The following is a 26,197-nucleotide window of genomic DNA, read 5'->3' as shown; positions in this document are numbered from 1 at the left end:
TACATTCAGTTGTAATCGGCTATACAGTATGGCGGAAAGGGAACGGGACACGAGTATTTATAAGTTACTCACTGTAGTGACTAACGTACTCTTAGTCCATAGTCCCCTTTCCTCCATACGTCCCACCAACCTCCCCCCTAATAATACTGGTGTCATTACGCAATGATAAATCTTTTGTCAACGCATCAATGGGGACTGAGGTGTGGCGCTGGAGGACGGAGTCAGGGCAGCGCATGCTCCCTGGGCCGCACCCCTGCGCGCCTCTAAATTTAAAGGGGAAGACTGTTTTTTCTGGTGAAAAATGTTCAGTCTCCCGTCCCTTGGAAGGGACGCCCATACATTATGGGGGAAAGGGGACTATGGACTAAGAATACGTTAGTCACTACTGTGAGTAACTTCTAATTTATTGCAGAGGGCTGGCATTGTCTTGGGAGGATAGCTCAGGGGCAACGTGTTCGCCTTGGAAGCAAGACGACACGGAGCAACACAGTTTCGTTCCCCGGGTCTGCGCTTAGAAACCTCTGGGTATAAAGCACGTTATAAATAACCTATTTTGCTTAACTGTTGCAGGACCACTTCGATTCACTTAATTTCTCATTCTCATCTTTTACTTTTTATCACTTTTAGCTGGACACCTTACAGAGACCTTCGATTGAGCATACTTGCAGTGCCGAACCACTCTGTCACCAGTGTTGTATTTTTCTTCCATTAGTACAAACATCCATCAGCAATTCAGCTTTCCCCGCATCTTTTTATCACACGCGTTACAAATCTTCCTTCTTGCGATCTTTATACAGTATTGCTGCTTTCAACCTTGACTTCAAAACAGACCAGTTTTGCATCGGTTTTCCCAACTCACCGGCTGTGTTAATCTTAGTGACGCTGCTTTAATGTTGGAGCTAAGGACGGTTCCACTGCAGCTGCTGCCCCCCCCCCCCCGACTCGATCAGCCATGCAGGAGGGCCCCTGGTATCTCATACACACCATGCAGGATTCTTCAGTCTTTTTTCTTGGCCTTTCAATCCGAAGGACTTTGGAAAGTAACTGTTTTCCGCTGGGAAGTTCAAGGGTATCTCCCTCCTGGTGCACCCTTCTTGGTTTGCCATCTTGCTCTCCTGGTTCAGTGTCCGTCTCCAAAACACTGTTCCTTCGTGTGCTTTGCCTCGCTCAGAGTGTGCCTTTTATCCGTGTGGGGAAGCTTAATGGAAGTCAGGTGTGAGTCGTTACCATTAATTGCCTGACCTTGACTGACCATAGTAGTGGGACATGTCATGTACAATGCTCAGGTGTGAGTCTTTTTTTCTCCCAGAGCGGGTTGTCCGTTTGAAGATGTTTTGTTTGTGTAGGAAAAAGGGGGTGGGGGGCAGAGTTCCTAAATATTCTACTAGGTAGGATGGGGTAAAGGTGTAACGGGGAAGGGGATACTGCATCTCCAATCAGGTGTCCCACTCCCACTCTCCGAAGACCCCTCACCCAGGTGATCCTCATCCTGGTACACCCCCAGGAACTGGATCCAAAAGCAGTAGCCGTGTCCTGGCCACCTGGATGGCAGATCTCCGGGGACTAGTGGGTGAGACACCTTATGGTTTCTCACACCCCGCATTATCCCCAAAAAAAGTGCAAAAGTAATTCCAAGATGGCCACCGACACCAGATAGACCTGTCGGCAGCCGCTCCCACGGTCTGGAGCTCCTTTACGGCTTTCCACCTCCCAAAAGCCTTGCGAAGCCCCATTTAGGAGCCAGCCAGAAAGCAGCAGATCCCTGGGCCATCTGGTGGACCGAAGGAGGCCGGTGTGAGTGAAGCCTGGCATGAACAGCAGAGTTAAAATCTGCGGCGGAGGCCTGCCGCAGATATCGGAGAGGAGGTGGAGGTGGAGGAGGAAGAGGAGACCGGGTCCAGAGGGGAGACCCAATGGCCCACACCCCTTGGGCTAGCATGCAGTGAAGAGGGTGCTTAGCCATGAGCAGTGGAGCAGGGGAAGCGCTGCGCCTGACCCGGAGTGCAGACTGGGAACAGAAACGAGTCCAGGAGGCCAGCAACTCTCAGGCGGGCACATAGTGAAGGGGGTGCCTAGCCCCAAACAATGGGACGAGGGACGCGCCGTACCCGATCAGAAGTGCGACAGCCAGTGGAGGGCGAGTGCCCGGGTGGAGCGGAAGAGAAGCTCTCAGACCTGGGGGGCCAGGCAAAGAAAGAGGGCACCCACCCCTGGAAGAAGCAGCCCGCCGGGGAGCAGTGAAAGGCGCACGTGCCCGGGGAGTGGCAAAGCGGCAGGGGGGCGGCGAGGCAGCACCATGGGCGAGGACCAAGGGGACAGTGTAGCCTATCCCAGCTCGGAGGAGGGTCCCAGCAGGAAATCCAAGCAGGAGAGGAAGGTGGCAATGGAGGCCCTGGTCGGAATCGGGGCCGGGCGGCCACAGCAAACCAAAGCACAAGGTGGAAGTGCCCACACATCTGGGGGCTATAAGAATGCTGATCGAGGAACGGGCGGCAGTGTCAGCAGGGCAGACGTGCCCCACTGCATGATCCGTCGACAGGCCCATGTATCCACTGCAGGCAGTGGGGCGCGGAGGACTTAATCAGAGTATAGCAGGGATAGCAGAAGACCCCCCACGCAGTATGCCAGGCCTACAAGACATAGGAAATCAAAGGTGCAGAACAGGGTCAGTTGGGGAGAACGAAGAAGGGGGAATCAAGGCCACAGACATTGAGGGCCGTGGACCCTGAGAAACACCACAACAACGCTGGCCCACAAAGATCCACAAACCCCCCCCTGAAGAAGCAGGGACACAGCGCTCGGATCTAAGCACAGGGAGAAGAAGCTTAGCTACCAACACCCTCTTCACCAATCAGGCACAGCAGGGTACACTCAAGCGAAATTTGAAGTGGCCGAAGATACTAGCTTGTGCCACGACACTGCATAGGCACTCAGAAGAACTAACACCCAGAACCTGGAAAGTGGACGTAAAACGGAGGAGGGAACCCACCTCAGCCCAGGCGAAATTGAAAACAGCAGGCGAACTGTGGGAGCGACTGCCAGATGCCTAGCCAGAAGGGGAAAAATACATTGGCCTGGCCAAGATAAAACTCCCGGCACCACAAGGGACAATTGGAGAACTACTGGCTGCAGCGTGTGGAGAAGACAGCATCCACACCGGGGGTCCCCAAGAACCACTCGTTGGAAGCAAATCCATAGAGGCAGAAGCGTTTCGGATATTCCATCCATCATCAGGGCTTATATAACATAATTTTCTATCTTGAGGTATCAGTTCACATTCATCTGTGTACCGCCAGTGGTTTTCCGTCACTTCCACACTTGGTTTCTCTTTGGTCTGTCAATGTGACAAAAAGTTCTCGGCTCACACTGTGGTAACCTAAATAAGACAGTGGGCCTTATTACAAGTTTGCCGGTAGCCTTACCGGTAAATTTGCAACTTTTTCCGGTGCCCAGGAATGCGCAATTATTGAGTCATTACGTTCTTGCCGGACCCGGTAATCGCCCATTCCAGGGCGCTGGAAAATATTCTTCCCCATTCCCATTGAGGCCCGTAGGGCTCAGTTGGAATGGGGAAGCCGGATGCACCAGCACCATTCGTGAATGGTGTCGGTGCATCTGACATGCTGTGATCGTGGGTACCTGGCGGGCACACAGGCACGCGCAAGCAGAACTCGTAGTTTGCCGGTCCGGTAGTAACAGCGCCGGTAGCTTACCGGCGCCGTTTTCTACTGGAGCAGTAAACTTGTAATGAGGCCCGTTATAAAACATCACAATCGTGACACAGCGAGTGGCACTGTTCAACCTATCTATAAAAAGATATTACATTTGGTGTATAAAGGATTCCAAATGTCATCCTCATCTAACTGACTGTGTCTACAAAGACTAACCTTCAGTGGTTTGCCGTCAATCCCACGCGTGTGTATCTCTTCGGTATATCTGATTGACATAAGTTCTTGGCTCACACTGTGTCGTAACCTAAATAGGACAGTACAAGACATCACATCAGTGTCACAGCGAGTGGCACAGTTCAGCTTATCTAGTTTACCAATTCATCCTAGCCATTGCTAAGAGGAGATTCCCTGTGCAAGAGATTATTTTTAAAAATAAACGTAGGGCACAGCGTGCATGCATTGTTTTAAGCGTTACTAAATAAGCTGTTCTGGTACACGCGACAAGCGCAATACGGATATACTCACTGGTTGTGAGAATTCCTTTAAGGTTATCCCTATATAGAGGGACATTTTAATACCCACGAGTACCATTTGTTATCATCTGAAGCCTTCAGGCTAGAGGGTGAATAAAATCACAAAATCCCCTGTCCGTAGTATTCTCACAGATACAGAAGAGACATGATTCAATCAAAAGTCTAGTCTCACCTTCTCTTTTTGGTAAACCTTTGGGTTTTTGGTTGTAAGCACGATCCAATGAATGTGAAGAAAGGCGATGAGGGACAGATCCTCTCCCGCTATCCCTATTAGATAGGTGGCGCACCACCGGCCACCTAGGGAGAGCACCCCCCGAAAGGGACAGTGTTCTTCTGCAAGGGACAGTTTGAATGTTGATTTGGTTTGCCTGCACGTACGAGAATGCTATGCTATGTTGATGTGAAATAGAAAATTACATGAAGCCATAACTCTAATGCCTGCTGTTGGACTGCAAACGTTGTTCTTTAGATATATGATGAACTAGCAGGCTTTATTAATGAACACCCTATCCTTGGAGTCAGCCCTTCTTGAACTCAAATCCAACATGGATAACACAAATTAATGGAGGATCCACAATGCTTCTATGTCCTTGGACCTCTCTGCAGCATTCGATTTAGTGGACCATCAACTCCTCTTGGAAAGATTGGAGGATAGAGCGAATTTTAGTGACAATGACAGGAAATGGATGCTATCTTTCTTAGGCTCTAGAACAATTCGGGTTTGCAGCAAACAAGCACAGGCAGACCCTATAATCATGAACTATGGAATTCCTCAGGGGGCAGCAGTGTCACCAAATCTTTACAATCTGTTTACCTTTCCCTTTTTTGATGATTTGGAGAATAATAACATGCTTCTCCAATTACGCTGATGATTCACAGTGTCTTATCACCTTATCAGGGAACTATGATCAGGATGTCATGACTGTAGCGGAAATGTATGATCGTATCTGTAAATGGATGGATGCAAACGGCATGGCTCTGAATCCTGCTAAAACAGAGTTGATGTTGATTGGCTCTAAACAAAGACTCAAGAAGTTGACATCAGATGACCAAACCTTCGTATTGATAATCATGCGATTCAAGTCAAATAAGAAATAAAAATTCTAGGTGTCACTTTCGATCAATCATTGGGTATGACAGCCCATGTCAACAACGTAGTATCCTTGTCTGCGTACTATATTCGACTTCTGGCACATATGAGACCTTTCTTATCACAAGTAGGATGTGAAACCATTGCCAGAGCCATTATATCCACAAAACTAGATTATTGTGGCTCTTTGCTCATTGGCTTAAATAAAGCTGAACTGAGAAAGCTCCAAGTAGTGCGGAATAGTGCAATAAGAACTCTCATGGCTTTACAAAAATATGACCAAGTTTCTGAGGTAAGAAGGAAGCTGCACTGGCTACCTGTTGAACAGAGGGTGGAGTTTAGACTTCTCACCCTCACTTTTAAGGCCTTATCTGGTCATGCGCCTCCATATATAACTAAGAGGCTAAAAATCAAGCAAGCAAAACGCTCACTTCGTTCTAACAGAGACCGGAACCTTCAGGTACCTGAAACTTCCTTAGAACTGGTGAGAAAGGGAGCGTTGTGGGCAAGGGCCCCCATTGTATGGAATGCCCTTCCACCTATTATAACAAACTGCGGAACAATTGAAGAATTTAAAAAAAAACTTAAGACTTATCTTTTCAGATAAACAGGCACCTGTACGTTCCTCTGGGATGAGTATATCTTTACGATCTGCGTCTGTATGCCCCCGGGCCGACTTGGTTGCACATAATAAATAAATAAATAAAAATAAAAATAAAATCCATACACCCTCAGGGATGATCTACCTCAATGTCATTATCTTGCACCTGGCATTCATTCCCGCTCACCCAGTGTAACTAAACATCTATGTAGTTTGGTATGATTCTTGAAGCTCGTAGAGTTTGACACCTGAACTCACAACCTTTGGCTCACCAGTAATAATATTATTAATGATATGATATGGCATTTATAACGTGCCTATACGCAAGTGTTTAAAGGTGCGACAAGGCAAGGGAGGGGGAACAGAGGGACGACAGGGACAACGATCTTACTAGGCCAGGTGACACTGAGATCGTGCAAGTGCAGGGGAAGCGAGAAGGGGAAAGTGCGTGGGGAAGGGGGCTGTAGGGATACAGAAAACAGTCCCCAAGTGTGGGGGATGCCAGGGAGGCAGTGCAGGTGTGCAACTGGTGGGGGGTGGACCTGGGCCCGAGATTAGAGGGTAGCTACGAGTGCAGTTTCAGTTTCAGCCAAGAGTTCAGCAGGGGAGAGGAGGCGAGAAAGCAGAAGCAAATATTAAGGTTTTGAGGTGCTTCCGGAACCGGAGATGGTTCTCCACAAGTTTCAGGGAGGCTGTTCCAGAGGGAGGCCCCAGCCGAAGAAAGCGATCTACCACCAACTTGTTGCTTGGAGAAGCGACTGAGCCTGAGGGAGTTGGAGGCAGATGAACAAAGAGCTCAAGAAGGAAGATATTTAGGAAGAGAGAGTTCAAGGTATTGAGGCCCCAGCCCCCAGAAGGCCTTGTGGACAATGCAGAGGGGTTTGAACTTCTCCTCGCAGCCACTGGGAGTCAGTTCGGACAGATACGATCCCTGGGCTTGAGGCCAAGGACAAATCTCGCAGTCCTGTTCTGGATGAGTTGCAGAGGGTGTAGAGTGGAAGCAGGCAGATTTAGAAAGAGGCTGTTGGAGTAGTTCAGCCTAGAGAGAACCAGAGCTCTGGAGGCAGTGAGCTTCTGGGGTGAAGGAGAGGAAAGGAAGAATACCTCTGAGGAGTTGCAGATGGTCATGTGACTTCTTAGAGACGTTGGAGATGTGAGGAGAGAAAGAGAGTGTGGAGTCGAAGATGACACCGAAGTTTTTAGCCTCACCGGTGGGAGCAGGAAGAAGGCCAAGAGAGGCTGCCAGAGTGTGACAGGAAACGAGAGAGCGGGTGTGCCGATGAGCAGAATCTCGGTCTTACTGGCATTAAGGCAGCGATCATTGGCGGCACACCACTCCTGGATAGCAGACAGACAGTCAGAGATGAGAGAAGGAGAAGAAGTGGTGGAAGGGAGCCTGAAAATTAGTTGAGTGTCATCCGCATAGCACTGAAAGTTGGGGCAGAGAGCAACAATGCGGTGGCCAAGAAGTGCCAGGTATTGGTTGAAAAGCCAGGCAGAGAGGTTAGACCGCTGGGGATCACCACAGGTAGAGATAGAGGAGAGGAAGGACACAAGTTGAACCTGGAAGGGTCGATCGGAGAGGAAAGAGGTCAGCCAAGCCAGTGCCTGATCGGTGATACCCAGGTTATCACGGAGACAGTTGAGCAGGATGGCATGGTTGACCGTGTCAAAGGCAGAGGAGCGATCAAGTAAGATGAGGATACTGGGTGTTGGAATCGAGGTTGGAGAGCAGGTCTTCACGGATGTTCAGGAGAGCAGTTTCTGTGCTTCTGGAAGCTCTGAAGCCAGGCTGATGGTCATGGAGACAACCAACAGATTCAGTGTGATGATTAAGCTGGGTGATGGCCAGCTTTTCCAGGAGTTTGCCCAGGAAAGAAGTGATGGAGATTGGGCGATAGTTAGTCAGGCAGGCCGGTTCGGCAGAGGGTTTCTTAAGAAGAGGGTGCACAAGGGAGTGCTTCAGGGGACAATTAATAATAAATGTGCGCCACAATGGGCTGACATCGAGCTTTCTTCCATGAAAAGACTGCAGCGTGTTATTTGCTATTTTAAACGTGTTTCTAAGAAAGCAAAACACATTTTGGTTTCCAGATCAACCCAACCGAAACTGTCGTTTGCTAAAATTGTATGTACATTTTCTTTTAATTATTCGCTCTCCGGTCTTCACTCTACCTTTGTACCTAAAAATTACATTAACTGATCAAGTGCATGGCCATATCTGCTAAATACTCTTTGTTTGAATACTTTTAGTATTTATTGCGAAGTAAGGTTAGCGTTTTTATCTGAAATATCTATTGTATTCCTACAGTTGTGGGTTATGCCAGTGTAATTCGCAGTGGAATTACCTAACCTACGTATCTGCATGCATGCCAGTCCTGAGGTGTAGTCCTATCTTATACCACGCCCTGTAAGGCATATCTATCAGTGTCAAATACGAGGAGTGGCAATACAAAGGATCAGTGAATACATTTCATCACTGCTGTGATAAATGAGTCTGCTAGGGCGTGCACGCACACGAGGCTCACCTGCGAGTTGTAATCACCGCAGGTGGAGTAGGGTTGGCAGCCTAATATAGCACAATGTTTTGTTGCTTGGATGCTTTGTTTGCTTGTATTATATTTTATTGCAATTACAGTGCACTTACTCTCTCTAGTGCTGCTTCTTTGTTCAGGGAGTAATAATGTTCCAGGTTCCCTTGCATGTATCGAGCGCAATGGTCTCTTAAACCAATTAGCAAATGGATGTTTGCAAGCCACATTAAATCATTCCCTTTGATAGTCTTTTATTCAATTAGAATATCTTTTTGTGTCTATCCTCGTAGGAGACGAAGTAGACACAACTCATCTGCCTGAGAGGACTTCTTTCCTGTAAAACATGTGCGCTGACCGCGGTGTCCATTAAACGTGGTTGCAGCATCTAGCCGGCTGGTTTTCATGTATTGCATATGGCTCTGGTTCTTTTCGTAGAACATTTCCTACAATTAACCAAAAGCTTTCATTAATGTGGAGCAAGCCTGTGCTTAAAGGCAAATGTACCCGATACACGTCAACCTGCACTCTAGCATTCTTCGTGATCTCTAATACCGCAATTGCTTTTTTAACTTAATCGCACGTGTAACATTTGAAATAAAGATGTGTATAGTTCCCCCCCGCCCGCCCCATTATTTCTTCTCTCTTGAGACTTGTATGCATTTCCCTGTACCGCTGAGAAGCCCTTTCAAAGTCACCCTATTTAAATTGCATTTACTGCAGGATTCCTACATTCTTGATTCAAAGGCTGCAGAGAATCCAAAACATGGCCGTGAGAATGCTTTGTTGTCTCATCTAACGGGATACGAACATGTAACCCCAGCATGTAAAGTCCTACACTGGGCCTTCTGGTGGAAGTTGGAGTAAAGTTCAAGGTTTTATGCAAGACTCATCTCGCTTACTGCAAAACTGAACCAGTCTTTCTTCATTGCAAACTCACCCCATACTATTAAAATCGGAGTTTAGCCCCAAGTGGTGTTCTTTTATTACATATAATGACTTTGGGCCTCATTACGAGTATGGAGGTAGCCATACCGGGTTCCAGTACCGGGTTCCTTCAATGAGGAATTACCGGGTCATTCCAACCTTGGAGGACCCGGTAATTCCTCATTTAAAAAACCCATCCCCATTTGAGCCCCCATAGGGCTCAATGGGAATGGGGAGGGAGCTAATAACGGGCCCGTTAATAACGGCCCGTTATTAGCTCCCTGGTCCCCTTGCGGGACCCGCTAAGGACGTCTGGTTTTACCAGATGTTCTGAGTGGGTCCCGCAAGGGAACCTCGTAATAGGGCATTGGCACTGTTCATTACGGGACCGCCAGGGTCGTGATGAGGCCCTTTGTGTCGAAATAAAGCTGTTGATTGATTAATACATAACCCCTGATATCGTAGACCCAGATTGGGGGTTGGCGCTCATTGTTGTCGTATTCTGTGACTTCCTTTGGAACACACTACCTTGTTCCCTAAAAGCTTCTAGGGAACATCAGGGAACAACACGGTTGTAGGAGGATGCTGAACATTTATTGGTTCTGTCAGCAATGAGATGTAAAGACCTTGGTGTTTATGGCCAGAGTTACCTTAGCCTCACCGTCAGGAGGTCTTGTTCAGAGCGATAGTGCACGAGGGGAATTAATTAGAAAGAGTGGAAAGGGCAGCACTCTGTGTCCTCTTTTCCTTTTTCAGTTGACGTGACCGATTTCAACATTTAGGAGGGATTTCTTTTTGAAATAAGACTTTGCAGTCCTCTCCCAACCAAGTTTTAGCGATGTAAGAGCAAGTCAATAATGTCTATGATTAGGACGAAGACATCTGTTCTGTTTTCTTTTTAAATTGCGTTCAAGTTCGTGAGGGGCCCAACAGTTTTGTTCCCAAATCAAATTAATCTTGCTTCACTCAAGGGACTGTAGGTTTTTCTGTCATGTTTCTGGTGTTTTTTTTTTTTAAATTTATTCTGGGCTGAAATCACGCTAGGGTACTAGAAAAAAGGATTTACTAAAAAGGATACTGATGTATTATGAGGCTGGTTTCACATTTAATAAAAAAAGAGGTCCGCATTGGACCCCTATAAGTTCACCCAGGTGTCCCAGTTGAGGTGATTTGGTATAAGATGAAGGTAGTAACCCACCCCGTTGCAGGAAGTGTAATAACTTGTCTTTTCAATTTGCAAGTTGCCTAGCGCTTCTCTGCTTGCAGCTGGTCTGTGGGGAGGGTGGTGGAAAGTGGTCTCTCCATAGCATGGGGAAAAAAGGAATGTGCACTATCCAGCAGGCCAGGGCAAAAAACACCAGGGCTAAAGAGTCATGAACTCCAAGTGTGGCTAACGTTGGCATGTCAGTCAAAAACAGATTGGAGGATTGCTCAACAGAAAGTAAACAAAACAGCAAGCCAAAGTGTTGTATCCTCTATGAACATAGACACCCTACTCTACAGTATTATTTTGGCTTTTCCTCCTTTAACTATTTACGAAGCAATATTCATGTTTTTACAAGGATGCAAGCAGTTAGCAAATTTGAAATAAAAATACCATTGTTATGCTTACACATATTTGGTTTTGCAAGGTTTCAGGAAGACAAGGGTCCATTTTTCAGGCATTTGTAGATGTAATTATGTCATAATGAAAAGTGTGCAAAATCCTATTATGTCGTGCCATGTCTTTTCTTCTCAAATATAGTTGGTGCTAGCAGAATTGATTGTTTTCGTTATACAGTAAACTGCTGTTATCATGGTTGACATAACTGATTGGTTTTCTTTATCGACTGGTTTCTTAGGTCACCCCTGAGGACTGTGAAGAAATCGTTGCTGCATGCCAAGAGAGTGGAGTCATGTTAGCAGTTGGCCATGTCATGCGCTACTACCCAATTTGCCTGAAAATGAAGGTAACCTCAAATATTACAATTCAGGACTATCCAACAGAATGCCAACTAGATGCAGACACATTTTCTGCATTTGGAGGTACTGGGTTTAATCCTCTTGAACGGGAGGCAAAGTTGAATTAACAAAAGCTTGCATATTATGATCACAAGGATAAGGTTTCCTATCTTATTTGAAATGAACAGATGGCAGTGTGACATTTTTAAGTAGTTTGCGAAATTTAAGGTGTGGGGGTGCTCTATCAAGGGAGCGTGGCCGAAATACTGGGCAGTGAGGTGGGGGCTTTTTGTAAAGGTTAAGAGACCATCCATAAAAAGGACTCATTTTAAATGCATGTGTGCTCACCAGTGCCCCCTCCATCATTTCTGCTGCATTTAAAGACAGCAGTGACATTTTGTCAAATGGAAATGGCTCCCAAGACTACTCGTTAAGAGGGTACTCGGAGCTCAGCAGGAGAGGTATTTATTTTGCTGCGCTCGTCTCTTCTATTGTTTCGTTATCTGAGATGCTGACCCCCACAGTCAGCCCTTTTGCCAGGTGGCTGCCACCATCTTCATCTCAGTCCCGCCCCACCGAATTGGCGATGCCAACAGATTTGTCTTTTGTGTAGACATGGAAACAGGTATTTGCCAGGCATTGCCATAATGGTACTAACTGGCCATTAATGGTAGAATCTTGAAAATGATGCACGTAGCAGTGGCATATGAAAGCAGGGCATTTGCCAGGCACTGATAGCAGTGCCTGTCAAATACCTATCCACAAGCCGAAACTGTTGGCTTTGCCAATGCTTGTTTTTAAAAGCACTTCAGTGACAGAAACCCATAGTGCTTATAAAACAAGTGACTGAAGGCAGAGCTGTTTAAGACATTTTTATTAGACCAGTAACAGGTTTTCAGCGCTGATTAAACATTAGTTCTCACTGCTTTGAAAAAATCCTGGCAGGCATTTTGAGTGCAAAGTTTGATTTTAATGGGAGGGGCTGGAAGTGGGTGGGAGTGGCAATAGGTATTAGTATGACCATAGGCAGTCAGTGGATGGTTAAATAACCAAACAACACTTACAAGAATTGTATCCCTCGTCGTATGCCATCTCTCCCAGGCTGCACACCAATACAAGATTAACCTTAAATCAGTGACTGATATCAGTATTTTTTGGAGTGTATGGAATTGGAGTATCTGAAGTCTAGGATACTATCTTTGATTTAGTGGACTCATGTTTTCGGACAGCCCAGGGTTACTGGGTACCAAATTTAATATCCATTGAAATGTGGACTTTTGCAGTGACCTCGCAACTGCAAGATGGATTTCTAAAATTAACCTTGGTGTGCAGATTTTAGGAGGCCACTCCAATTATGGTGAACATGGAGACTCTTGAGAGGTTAGCTAAAACCCAATCGAGGTAGTGTGGAGAGTAGTCAAGACTTAGTTTTAGGAGATTGTGAGTGTGGTCAGGGATGAGTCCACACAGAATAGCGCACAATAATTCAGATTAGACAATCAGTTATAAAAATACAGTTATTTGTTTAGGTCTTTTAGAACACACCAGGAAATGAAACTAGCAGCTAATAATATCACAAAAAACATATAACACAAATATATACATTCACCGGGTTCACCTACAGTACATCACTCAATGCCTAACCAGATAAAATAATTACAACCAGTCACAAGTACAATTACCCTTCCTTAAGAAGTCTGCCCTAAAATGATGCATGGGGTCTAGTGCCCAAAAGCCACAGGTTCCAAAACAAGGTTTCTTGAGGAAAGGTATTCTCTACAGGGATGCAATGGGGTTGTGGTGGGGATTCAAAACAGTCCAGAACTATTTCAAAGTTAAGTAACAATTGATCTGAAGACAGGTATGTTCTCCTTTCTCTTCCCGACCCAAGGCTAACCCAGGGGCACGACCCATGTTCGACGACCAAAGGTAAATAACAGGGAGTCCAGGAGACCAAGAGCTTGGTACCCAATGTTATCCTGTTGAGGACAAGGGGGATAGGCGCAGGTATGCATACTTACCCTTCTGACTCTGATTTCCCCCGGGGTCACGATTGATCGTATGGGAGTCGCTGGGAACACAGTCTTCCATCCTTTGTTCATGTGAGAGGCGTCCAGAGGTTTTAGGTTTGAGTGCTTATTCCAGTCACGTGCAACTGCAAGATGCAATCCCACTTGAAGAAGAAATGCAGACTTTTGCGGTACAGACCTCTTCAGGACACTTCACTAAATGGAGGAAGGCAAGTTCCAGCGATGATCACTGTTTGTAGACGACCACAGGCCTTCTTCCAGTCGCGGCCAAAGACGCAGCTTCAGGACAGGTTCTCTTGATGATAGGAAGCTGATAATTCGGGAGCAGGCGATTTATGGCACAAGCTAGCGACCACCCGAGTTCTGGGCTTGAACACGGAACATTGATTCTGGTGAAGTAGCCCATGAGGGAGCTGGTCAGTCCACCGGGCTGCTCTTCTTAGAAGGATTCTTGGATCCACTGTAAATCTGAAGAATGGCTGCAGGAGTCCTCTTAACCAGATTCAGAGCTGTAAGAAAGTCCAAGCCCACCAATGGAAAGGATCAGCCCCTTTCAAGCAGCCAGTAGTTGTCCAATGAGGGACAATTACTGGTTTCCATCCCAGGCAGACTTTTTGGCAGCAAGGATGTGGACTGGTAATATACCCCAGTCTCCGCCCCCTTCCTTTGGCTTTGGCACACACAAATGCTCATTAGCCAGCAAAAGCAGCAGCTTTCCAGGGAAAGTGCATGACTGTATGTGATTTCCTGACCTGAGAAGGCAGGAAGAAGGCTAAAAAACAATATGGCCAAAGAACAAGTGAAAATATTGTGGCACAGCCATTTTAGAGGACAAGCCATATGTAGTAAACAAATGTGCACAAGAAAAATACTACAAAAACGATTAAAAAAAACTGCAGCCACCAACATGTCTTTAGACACATATGAAAGTAAGCAAACAATCCCAAATGTGAAAAGTTAGGGAAATAACAAATATATCCATACTGTACTCCACTGTAAGGCACTGTGTCCAATTTCAAAATACTGGAATTCAAAAGAGAAACCTAGTTTCTCAGTATTGACAGTATGAAAGACTTGTCAGTTTCCCCATAACAAATTAGCAAGCAGCAAGGGAAGAGAAGCTGAGGGCTTTACTTCCCTTCAAAAAATCAGGTCAGGGTGAAAAATAAAGCAAAAGGAATGAGGTTCCATGGAAAACTATTGAGGGAAAGTTGCAAAAAGAAAATCTTTCCTAACAACAACCTCAAAACACTCTAAGAGCATTTTGCTTATTAAAATTAACTTAGCTGTTCAGAAATATTTACCCTCACAGCAGATATTTTTCTATCATACAACTCCACAAAAAAACAAAATTTCAGGTCAGATTGGACAGGCAACATAAGCAACCCAAGAACATCTGAAAGAGGGGTCAAACAAGGATGCAGACTGACCTTGTGCCTGTTCAATCTCTATCTGATTTATCCAAGTGCCTTGGTAATGCCTTGTTGGCAAGTCCCAAAGTTGGTAAGATTAAACTTGCGTGGATCGCCTACGCCATTGTGATATGGTTCTCCTGGACTATACACCTATAGAACTCTGTTTACTAAAAGCTTTGGGGACTATTCAGACTCAAACGACTTGCAGATCAATCCAAGTAAGTCAAAAATTGGAACATTCAATCAATCAAAGAAGCATGTACCACAATGTGCATGGTAAATGAGCGGACAGACCATAGCAGTAGCGAACAAAGTTATGTTCCTTGGTTTCTGCCTATGGAGTCATCCAGCAACAGGTCAACTAACGCAAGAATTAGAGCACAAAACACTACAGTTGGGAGCACAAATGAAAACATTTTTACATACCTACTGCAAGTTTTCTTAATCACCGTTGATAAAATTCTAAAGAGGAAAAGTCGTTCTATCGCTTATTTATGGTCTGGACATAAACCCAGTGGCAAAATGTATCAACTGGGACAAGATTGAAGGCAAACTATGGAAAAATGTTCTGCATTTGCCACAGTATTTACCAATGACATCATTAAGGTATGAGTTGGGATTATAGTCTATAAAATCACAGATTGAATGGAGGGTGCTTTGCTCATATTGAAAGATCATAGATCCACGCAAGAACTTGCTATACGAGAGCATAAAAGATATGTTAGGAGAAGACAACAATCCCTATTTGAAAGATCTTAAAACACAGGTATCTGAAATCCTGTTGAAATGTGAGAGAGAAGAAATAATTCTGCTACAGAATCCAATGAAAGTGAAAGAATCTGTAAAGAGGGCAGATTGGATTAATACAATCTCTGAGATGCGTGGTTCATGGCTGTTTCAGTCATTGTCATCATTTGAAAAGCCCAGAGGATGGTATCCCAGTTATCTGAGACGTTTCCTGAATTCATATTGGAGAACAGAATACTTGAGATTTCGCCTCAATCTCTTATCAACTAGAGAAATATTGCATACAAGATACAAGGAGACCTCTCCAGATAATAAATGTGATTTATGTCATGACTAACATACACAATTGTTAAACATCCAATTACAGAGTTTGTGGGAACCGAAAAACTCAGAGTAAAGAAACTGTCAAGATGTGTAGATAAAAATTGGCGGATATCCACAACATCTTTTTGGTAAAGATTAGTGTTGTGCAATGAATCGGAACTGGCAATTGAAACTTTGAAAATCCTCAAGGAGCTACATTTGATCTTCCAAAAGAAGCAAACATAATGAATTGAACATGCAAAGTATCATGATTGCAATAGCTCTATTTTAATAATCAGATGGAAAAAATGAATTAATTTGTATAATTATAATTACTGTGTTTTGCTGTCGTTTTAAAGATATGAATATTTTTTTTAATTGAAACAAAATTTGTCAAAATCTATTTTATGGCTTTAACACAGTAAAATAAAAATAAATGTTAAAACTGTTCAGCCATGTCTGCCACTAGGTTAGCCAGGGAAGGTTTGCAGGAAAACCCCTGTTGCTCAGCTGTTGGTCAGACACTCTCCTTCTCTGAATACATGGAAGAGAGAAAGCACCTTAACACAGAGGCACTTGTAGGTAGACCATTGGAGGCAGGAATGGAGTTCATGGTTGATCAAATGCAGGCAGAGAACCCCTCAGTCCAAATGGGTTACTGACAGCATTTTGGAAGATGTGGGAGAAGTCCATGAGTGACAGGTTTTTGAAAGAAAGGAGTGAAGGAAGACCTGAGAGAAGCCTTTGTAGAAGTAATTCCCAAAAGTGGGCAGACACCAGAAATGTATTCCTTAAACATGTTTATCTTCTTGATTTATCTAGATTCACATTTTCTGGAATGGGACTTGGTGAATTGACTCATCATCATTATTGGAGATGTAATACACCAGGCTTAGAGTATGCTTATCCCAGAGTGGTCCCCAAGACTCCATATTTTCTGCTTGTTAGGGGGACAAGGTGTAAAGACTGGTAGGGGGTGTCTGTACTTCCGCTCTCCATATGGTAGAGGAGAGGCACAGAGGACCCCAGCCAAGATTCTCTATTATTGGTACGTGGTCGAGCAATCAAAGCATAGCTTCTCAGGAGGTGATGCAGGCTGGTTCTTAAGTACAGTGTAGTCCCCGAACCCCCACAAAGGAATGTCCACACACTGTATTACTGAAAACACAGTCTTTATATAATTAATATTCAAGGGTATGTACACAATCACAATAACGCACTTTGTACTCGGAAGTCACTAATGATAAATGTATACAATTCTAAAGTGGTACCCCAATGTTATCAAATCTCATTAAAGTGCATCAACTGTATGTTTAAAATGTCACACAGATCAATAACGAGGAAACCAGCAATAGAGATAGGAAGGAACGCAAGATGGTTGAAACAGTAGACAGAATGCTGACCCCTACCACTAGGCACAGTTCTGTGTGGAGATCCCCCCACCTGGGCAACCTGTAAATAAAGATATATAGCACAAGCCCAGTCCATATGTTTAATAGTCTTACTTCCTCCTATTAAGGTTTTACCCCCCCAATGTACCTGGTGGAGTAGAGTTCTCCGACGAGGCGTCGACCGATCCTTCTTGAGTGACTCCCTTTAAGGCAGGAGCCTCGAGAGGTGTCGATGAACTCGGCGTTTGGTGTCAGGGAATCGACGGCCCTTCTTGAGTGCCCTCCCTTTAAGGCGGGAGTCACGGGTCGTCGAACGTCCGATGGTGAACAGGTTGAACTACGGCCGTGAAGTGGCAGCTTCGTTCCTAGCGTTGCTCGTCGACGACAGAGCGTTGGCGCCTGCAAGGAAGAGGCGTGCGGGGCACCTGGGTGACGATAGTTCTGGACCGCAAAGAGTTGATGAAGAACTGTGGCCCAGCAAGGGCGTCGAGTCGTTGGCGTCTCTGCGGTCTTTAGGTGGCGGGAAACCCACCGGTGGATGCTCCTCGGCGCGTTGACGGTCGGGCCTTCTCCAGCGGGAGACAAGCGGGTGACGATGCAGGCGAGAGCATCCGATGATCAATTGAAGTTCTTAGGCAAGCGGGAGCACGGCGGCTCTGGTCGGCGACGGCGGTCATCGACAGTGGCGGACAACAGTCCGAGTGCTTCTCCTTGGAGTTCCGCAGCAGTCCCCGTATCGGGTCGGCAGCCTGTCGAAGGTCTGTCTACCAGGGAGCGTTTGGCAAAGATCAGCTGTGCACGATGGTCCCTCGTAGCTCTGGAAGAGGGCGTCTTACCAGGTCCTCTCTGGGTCAGTCCTTGGAGGCACAGCAGCTTTCAGATTGTGAAGGAGAGCAACAGCAATTGTTCTCGTCCAGCAGGGCTTCAAGGTTAAGCTTCAGTTACTCCAGTTACTCGTCGTAGTGGACTTCAGCTTCTGAACACGATTCCTAGCAGTGAGAGGTCCCCAGATATACTGTTGATCTCCCATTCATTGCGCTGGGTCACACTCAAGCATCAATCAATCAATCACGACTACGGGCATTCATGCAGGCAGGCAGCGAATCAGGCACACGAGGTATTCAGGCCATTCACTTCTCTCCAGACACTCACAGCAAGTTATGTGTATTGGGACAAGTACAGAGCCATTCAACACTCCAAGCTGCATTCATACCGGTTTCGGGCAGGGCTGTCTCAGTCATTGTCTCAACCACCAGATACTAGACATCCACAACACAGAATGCATATTCGTCACACACACTATTCACCCAGGTCCCACCCACAGGAGGTACCCACAACATACATCACCCGGAAGGCTCCAGCTAGTCTGGCCCGGCCTTCACAACAACACCATATATGGCATTTCCACCCAACAGCCAGTCAGGGGGAAGGGACAGAGTCAGGGCTTCCCAGGACTTTGGGAAAACAAGGTAATGGGTAATAGAAAGCAAGAGTCCACCGGGGCCATCTTGTTTTCCATCAGGAATCAACTGATCCCAATGGCAGGGCCGGGGTATCCCAAAATGGAGGATACTCCGTGCACCTGTCAAATTCAGCATGGAGCTGCCACCAGCCCACACCCTGCTCTGTGGGTCACCCACAGGTGCCCAAAAACATACACTAGAGGCATAGGGTTGTATCCCCACCCATGGGTGCCATAAGGGTATCCCACGGGTCCGTTCACCAAACCAAAAGAGAGAGAGCTGCACCGCCAGGAGTCCCACATGAACTCCTGCGCGGAAAACACAACAGAACACACGATAAAAAGCAGTAAAGGACAAGGATGAGGAGGCCCTGTCCCCCCGATGCATTTCCAGCATCACAGTCGCCCCCCCAGACTGAGGTGGAGGGTGCCTAATCTCCCACGGGATAGACACCCTCATCCAGACGGTCAACATACCTTCTGGAAAGGCCATCTGCATTATCGTGACTCTGCCCTGGTCTGTGCTCTATGGTGAAGTCTAGCCTTTTCAGGCTAATGGACCACCTGAGCAGTTTCGGGTGTTCACCCTTCATCTGCATAAGCCACTTCAGGGGCTTATGATCTGTTTGGACCTTAAAGGTAGACCCCGTAAGGTAGGGCCTAAAACGCCTAATGCTCCAAACTATACTAAAACATTCCTTTTCAACAGTAGCCCACCTAAGTTCTCTACCCTTGAGTTGTCTACTGATGAATATGATAGGATGTTTTCTCTCTTTGTCATCTAACTGGGACAAGACAGCTCCAATTCCGGTGTCGCAGGCATCCATCTGGACGATAAAGGGTCGGCTGTAGTCAGGCGCACACAACACGGGTGCCAGACACAGACTTTCTTTCAAGCCATCAAAGGCCCTCTGACAGTCTTCAGTCCAATTGACCTTCCTAGGCTGCTTGGGTGAAGTCAGAGCTGTCAGTGTTGCAGCTATGGTTCCATAGTCCGCCATGAAATTGTGATATTACCCGGTGAGGCCCAAAAAGGCTCTCACCTGGGTTTGAGTAGTGGGAGTCTCCCAGTCCTGTACATCCTGTACCTTACGGGGGAGAGGTTGGATTTGACCCCCTCCTACCTCATGACCAAGATACGTGACTTTCCCCTGAGCTATCTGGCACTTGGTGGCCTTGATAGTGAGGTTAGCCCTTTTTAAGGCCTGCAACACTCTACCCAGATGTGTCAAGTGCTCTTCCCAAGTGGAACTGTAGACGGCAATGTCGTCTAAATAAGCCACACAAAAGGCTTCCAGCCCACTGAGAGCATGATTGACCAATCTCTGGAAGGTGGCAGTGGCATTCTTCAACCCAAAAGGCATGACCCTAAACTGGTAGAGTCCCTTTGGTGTTGAGAACGCCGTCTTTTCCTTGGCATGGTCCGTCAGAGCTATTTGCCAATAGCCTGAGGTGAGGTCAAAGGTGCTCACAGATTTGGCAGCACCTCTGGTGTCCACAAGCTCATCAGCCCTGGGCAATGGGTGCGCGTCAGTTTTGGTGACGGCATTGACTCCTCAGTAGTCCACACAGAACCTCCAATCCTTGGTACCTGCCTGGGAACTTGCCTTGGGGACAAGGACCACGGGACTGGACCAGGGACTGGTTGAGGGTTCAATAACACCCAGATCCAACATCTTGGCGACCTCAGCCGGGATGTGCTTCTTAACCGTACTGACATTCGGTAGCTCCTGCTCTTGACAGGCATGCTGTCACCAGTGTCAATCTCGTGCTTACACCACGGTGTAAGGCCTGGCGTCAGCGAAAACAGAGAGGCATACTGCTGGAGCAAAGTCCTGCAGGCCCTCTGCTGCTCGGTTGTCAAATCTGGAGAGAGCTGCACTCCCTCCACTGAGCCATCCTGAGGGTTGCTATGCAGCAAATCAGGAAGGGGCTCACTCTCATCCTCTTCTTGCTCTGAAGCTAGCAAGAGACATGAGACTTCTGCTTGCCTGTGGAAAGGCTTGAGCCTATTGACATGGAATACCTGAGGGGCTACCCCTGGGACTCCCATGTCAACCAGATAATTGACCTCGCCCATCTTGGAGATTATCCTGAAGGGTCCAGTCCATTTATCTGCCAATGGCCGCGGCTTGGTAGGCTCCATCACGAGGACCTCCTGTCCCGGAGTCCAATCCACTTGCGATGCTTTAAGGTCATGCCAGTATTTGTTCAATTCCTGGCTGGCCTTGAGATTCGCCGTTGCTTGACCCATCATCTGTGTCATCCTCCGTCTGAGGCCTAGCACATAGTCCCCCACTTGCTAGGCGGGACCGGGAGGGGTGGCTTCCAAACCTTCTCTGATCAAGGCGAGGGGCCCCCTCACGGGATGTCCAAAGAGAAACTCAAAGGGGCTGAAACCAACGCCTTCTTGAGGTACATCTCTGTAAGCAAACAGAAGGCATGGCAGGAGGAGATCCCATTTCCTCCTTAGGGGCTCTTCCAAAGCACCTAGCATGCCCTTGAGAGTTTTATTAAATCTTTCAACCAGACCATTGGTCTGGGGGTGGTAAGAAGTGGAGAACTTGTAGGTTACCCCGCACTCTTTCCACATGGTTATATGTAACTAGACATGAAGTTGGATCCTCGGTCAGAGACACCCTCCTTGGGGAATCCGACACGGGTGAAAATGCCCAGGAGGGCCCGGGCAACCACCTTGGCAGTAACAGTCCGAAGGGGTATAGCCTCAGGGTACCTGGTGGCATGATCTACCAAAACCAGGATGAACCGATGTCCACCTGACGTGGGAGGGTCAATGGGACCGACGATGTCGATGCCCACCCTCTCAAACGGTGTGCCAACCACTGGCAATGGCTGCAGTGGGGCGATGACACTGCCTCCAGTCTTGCCAGACAACTGACAAGTTGGGCAGGTCCTGCAGTGGGACTCCACTTCTACTCCCATCCGAGGCCAGTAGAAATGGGCAGAGAGCCTCTGCTTAGTCTTCTTGGTACCAAGACGACCAGCCAAGGGCACCTCATGCGCCAACTGCAGTAGGAAGGGCCTGTAAACCTGGGGTACCACCAACCTCTTGAGGGCACCAGGTTCAGGCTTAGTGGGCTCACTAACAAGGAGCTCACCCTCCCAATAAATCCAGAATGTCCTAGGCACTTCTCCTTGTGCCTGGGACAGGGCCTGTTTCCTCAGACCCTCGAGAGAGGGACACTCTCTCTGTCCTTTACAGAAGTCTGCCCGGGAGGGTCCCCCTTCAGCTGACAAGCATTGAAGATCGGGATGATCCTCCGGGTTGAGAACCTCTCCCACAGGAGAGTCTTCTGGCTCTTCTCCCACAGGAGTTGAGACGGGGTTTACCACTGGACCCAGCCCGTCTGGAGCATGGATCCCAATGGGTGCTGTAGGAACAGCAGGAAGAGAAGGAGCTCCCTCCACAGAGGTGGCCTTCTTGCTCTTCCTTCGTCTTGCCTTAGGCCGCGCCTTCGGCTCGGGTACCTGACTCACAGCCAGACCCGGTGTCACCTGTGACCTAGTGACCGCAGCAGCCGTCATGGGAAGACCATCCGTGATCAACCCCAACTCTACTAGATTGTTACCTAACAGAATGTTAGCAGGGACATTGTCCTGAACCAGGACAGGAAGCTTTGCTGTCTTGTCTCCAATTACGAATGTGACTCGGGCTACAGGCGATAATTTGGGAGGCCCACCAGCTAACCTGGTGGTTCTCAGAGGAGCATCTACATAGTCCTCTGGCTTGAGCAGGGTCGTGTCCACCACTGTCATGCTTGCCCCAGTGTCTCTCAAACCAGTAGAAGGCTGGCCATTCAGGAGGACACTTCTCAAAAATCTACGGGTGTTCTGTGGGATAGTCGCCAGTACTTCCGCGTACTGGTCCCAGGCCCCAAGGGACACTAAGGAAATCTCTACGGGAGCACCAAAAGTGATCCCTGTAGAGGAGGGGAGGACAGTGGCCTCCACCTCAGACATGGGGTAAGGGTAGGTCAGGCCTGACAGCCTGTACTCCGAGTGCCTTACCTTTACACTTGGAGTCACCCCTTTTGTGATCCAGAGCTCCACAGTCCCAACAAGTGCCGGGAGTGCTGGGTACGGTACTGGAACCACCGGGAGCCTGCTTTGCGGCAGGTGGACCACTACTCTTGTTCCCACCCACAGATGACTTATCCCCACTAGATTTTTGGGTTTTAGGAGAGGAGGGTTTAGGTTTATTCGACTGTGACTGCTTTTAGAACTCCTCAGCTTTCTGAGAGGCCCCCTTTTCTTTGTCCTTGTCCTTCCCACTGGAGTCCTTAGGGGACACCCGGTGTGAGGCCCACTTGTCAGCCAACCTAGCCAGCTTAAAAGGATCCAAAATGTTCTGGTCAGCAACATACTGACGGTTTATAGTCATAATATCAAAAAAATAATTTCGAATTACAAAAATGTCGAATGCAAAAATGTCGAAAACACATACATATAATAGAAAAAGTCATTAATTCGAAAATAAAATGTCGAAAAAAAATCGAAAAACCAATGTTAAAATAACTATGTAAAATGTCACACATACTAACGTTTTTTATTGGGGGGTCCCTTCCCAAACCCCCATCCCAAACCCCTACCCCAACCCCCCCCTCCTCCCCATCCCCCCCAACATCCCCCATGGATATACCTTTAATTTTTTAAAAAAAATATTTAATTAAACATTAATTAAATAATTAATTATTTAAAAAAAAACATCCCAAACCCCTACCCCAACCCCCCCTCCTCCACATCCCCCCCCACCCACCATGGATATACCTTTAACCATTTAAAAAAATTATGTTTTAAAAACTATAATTAATTAATTATTTAAACATTAATTCGAAAAAAAATTCGACATTTTTGTAATTCGACATTTTTATTTTCGATTAAATATTTTCGACATTTTGACTTTCGAAATTATTGTATTCGACATTATGACTGGACACCATACTGATGCAGCTCTGGTGAACAGGCTTCAGAAAAATGCTCAAAAAACAACAGGTGGGACAATTCAACAAAAGTTTTCACCTTCTAACCATCAATCCACCCCATCATATTTATGTGCGCAGCACTCACCCAGTCAACCCAAGACACATTCTCTCTTTTCTTCAAATCCCTGAACCTTTTAAGGTATTGGGTAGGCGTCTTGCCAAACTTGGCAATCAAAGCAGATTTCATACACTCATACTGACCCCTTTCTTCCACACTCAGCTTCAGAATACAGTCATATCCAGTTTGAGGCACTCTGCTTAGCAAACACTTAGCCCAATCTCTTTTGTCAACATCATGAATTGCACAAGCCATTTCGAACGCTTCAATCCATTGGAGGATATCGGAACCCTCCGAAAACACACCAACCAAATCCTTCATAAATTTAGTTGCCGGGGACCTGACACTCTCACTGGGTTTCGCTGAAGTCTCCACTTGATCTTTCTCTAGCTGGATTCTCTGACATTCAGTGTCCTTGTCTTTGAGTTTAAGATCCCTATTCTTGAGTTCAAGATCCCTATTCTTGAGCTCCACTTATTGAGCCAACTCCTCCTTCTTAAGCTCAGCATCTATTTCCAACTTGCGATATTCAAAGGCCAATTTCATCCTTAATAACTCAAGCTCCAAGGTATTGCTGGGGTTCAGAACAGAGGCAGCAGGAATGGTGGCATTCCCAGAAACAGATTCAGTAGAAACCCCAGGGGCAGAGTCCTCATTGGTTGCATTCCCCCCCTCATCAAGAGTTTCACCATCGGTCTGGTAGTCCACCAGGGCAGCTATCAGCTCAGCCCTAGACTTATCCACAAAGTCTAACTCCCTGGCTTCACAAGCACTCTGAAGAGCCTCTTAGCTCATCCGAGTCAATTTACCATTCGCAATAGACTCCATTGCTTGTAATGCAGTTATTTTGTACACACCCAAACCTTAATCTCATAAAGTGCAGATATTTTGTAAGTGGCACGTTTATACACTGATTCTTAAAACCATAAGCATCCCACCGCTTCCACCAGTGTAAAGACTGGTAGGGGTGTCTGTACTTCTGCTCTCTATATGGTAGAGGAGAGGCACAGAGGACCCCAGCCAAGATTCTCTATTATTGGTACGTGGTCGAGCAATCAAGGCCTAGCTTCTCAGGAGGTGATGCAGGCTGGTTCTTAAGTACAGTGTAGTCCCCGAACCCCCACAAAGGAATGTCCACACACTGTATTACTGAAAACACAGTCTTTATATAATTAATATTCAAGGGTATGTACACGATCACAATAACGCACTTTGTACTCTGAAGTCACTAATGATAAATATATACAATTCTAAAGTGGTACCACCAATGTTATCAAATCTGATTAAAGTGCATCAACTGTACAGTTAAAATGTCACACAGATCAATAACGAGGAAACCAGCAATAGAGATAGGAAGGAACGCAAGATGGTTGAAACAGTAGGCAGAATGCTGACCCCTACCACTAGGCACAGTTCTGTGTGGAGATCCCCCCACCTGGGCAACCTGTAAATAAAGATATATAGCACAAGCCCAGTCCATATGTTCAATAGTCTTACTTACTTCCTCCTATTAAGGTTTTACCCCCCATTGTACCTGGTGGAGTAGAGTTCTCCGACGAGGCGTTGACCGGTTCTTCTTGGGTGACTCCCTTTAAGGCAGGAGCCACGGATCGTCGAGAGGTGTCGAGGAACTCGGCGTTCGGTTTTGAGGAATCGACGGCCCTTCTTGAGTGCCCTCCCTTTAAGGCGGGAGTCACGGGTCATCAAACGTCCGACGGTGAACAGGTTGAACTACGGCCGTGAAGTGGCAGCTTCGTTCCTAGCGGTGCTCGTTGACGACAGAGCGTTGGCGTCCTGCAAGGAAGAGGCATGCGGGGCACCTCGGTGACGATAGTTCTGGACCGCAAAGAGATGATGAAGAACTGTGGCCCAGCAAGTGCGTCGAGTCACCGGCGTCTCTGCGGTCTTTAGGTGGCGGGAAACCCACCGGTGGATGCTCCTCGGCGCGTCAACGGTCGGGCCTTCTCCAGCGGGAGACAAGCGGGTGACGATGCAGGCGAGAGCGTCCGATGATCAATTGAAGTTCTTAGGCAAACGGGAGCACGGCGGCTCTGGTCGGCGACGGCGGTCGTCGACAGTGGCGGACAACAGTCCGAGTGCTTCTCCTTGGAGTTCCGCAGCAGTCCCCGTATCGGGTCGGCAGCCTGACGAAGGTCTGTCTACCAGGGAGCGTTTGACAAAGATCAGCTGTGCTTGATGGTCCCTCGTAGCTCGGGAAGAGGGCGCCTTACCAGGTCCTCTCTGGGTCAGTCCTTGGAGGCACAGCAGCTTTCAGATTGTGAAGGAGAGCAACAGCAATTCTTCTCGTCCAGTAGGGCTTCAAGGTTAAGCTTCAGTTACTCCAGTTACTCGTCGTAGTGGACTTCAGCTTCTGAACACGATTCCTAGCACTGAGAGGTCCCCAGATATACTGTTGATCTCCCATTCATTCCGCTGGGTCACACTCAAGCATCCAATCACGACTACAGGCATTCATGCAGGCAGGCAGCCAATC

General features: G+C 47.1%; 1 protein-coding gene across 5 annotated transcripts in view; it reads left to right on the top strand.

The window, feature by feature from the left end:
- LOC138472640 (putative 4,5-dihydroxyphthalate dehydrogenase) overlaps positions 1 to 26,197 on the top strand; it is a 2,792,617-nt gene that overhangs the window by 1,078,002 nt on the left and 1,688,418 nt on the right. For all 5 annotated transcript variants that reach the window (XM_069610913.1, XM_069610911.1, XM_069610914.1 and 2 more), the window contains one exon: positions 11,195 to 11,302. In XM_069610913.1, the coding sequence (XP_069467014.1) occupies positions 11,195 to 11,302 (108 nt within the window). The remainder of the gene's footprint in view (positions 1 to 11,194; positions 11,303 to 26,197) is intronic.

This window comes from Ambystoma mexicanum, chromosome 8, assembly GCF_040938575.1.
Source record: "Ambystoma mexicanum isolate Mex_15411 chromosome 8, UKY_AmexF1_1, whole genome shotgun sequence".
Lineage (NCBI taxonomy): Eukaryota > Metazoa > Chordata > Amphibia > Caudata > Ambystomatidae > Ambystoma > Ambystoma mexicanum.
The sequence above is the reverse complement of the archived record's forward strand: the minus strand, read 5'-3'. Positions and strand labels throughout refer to the sequence as shown.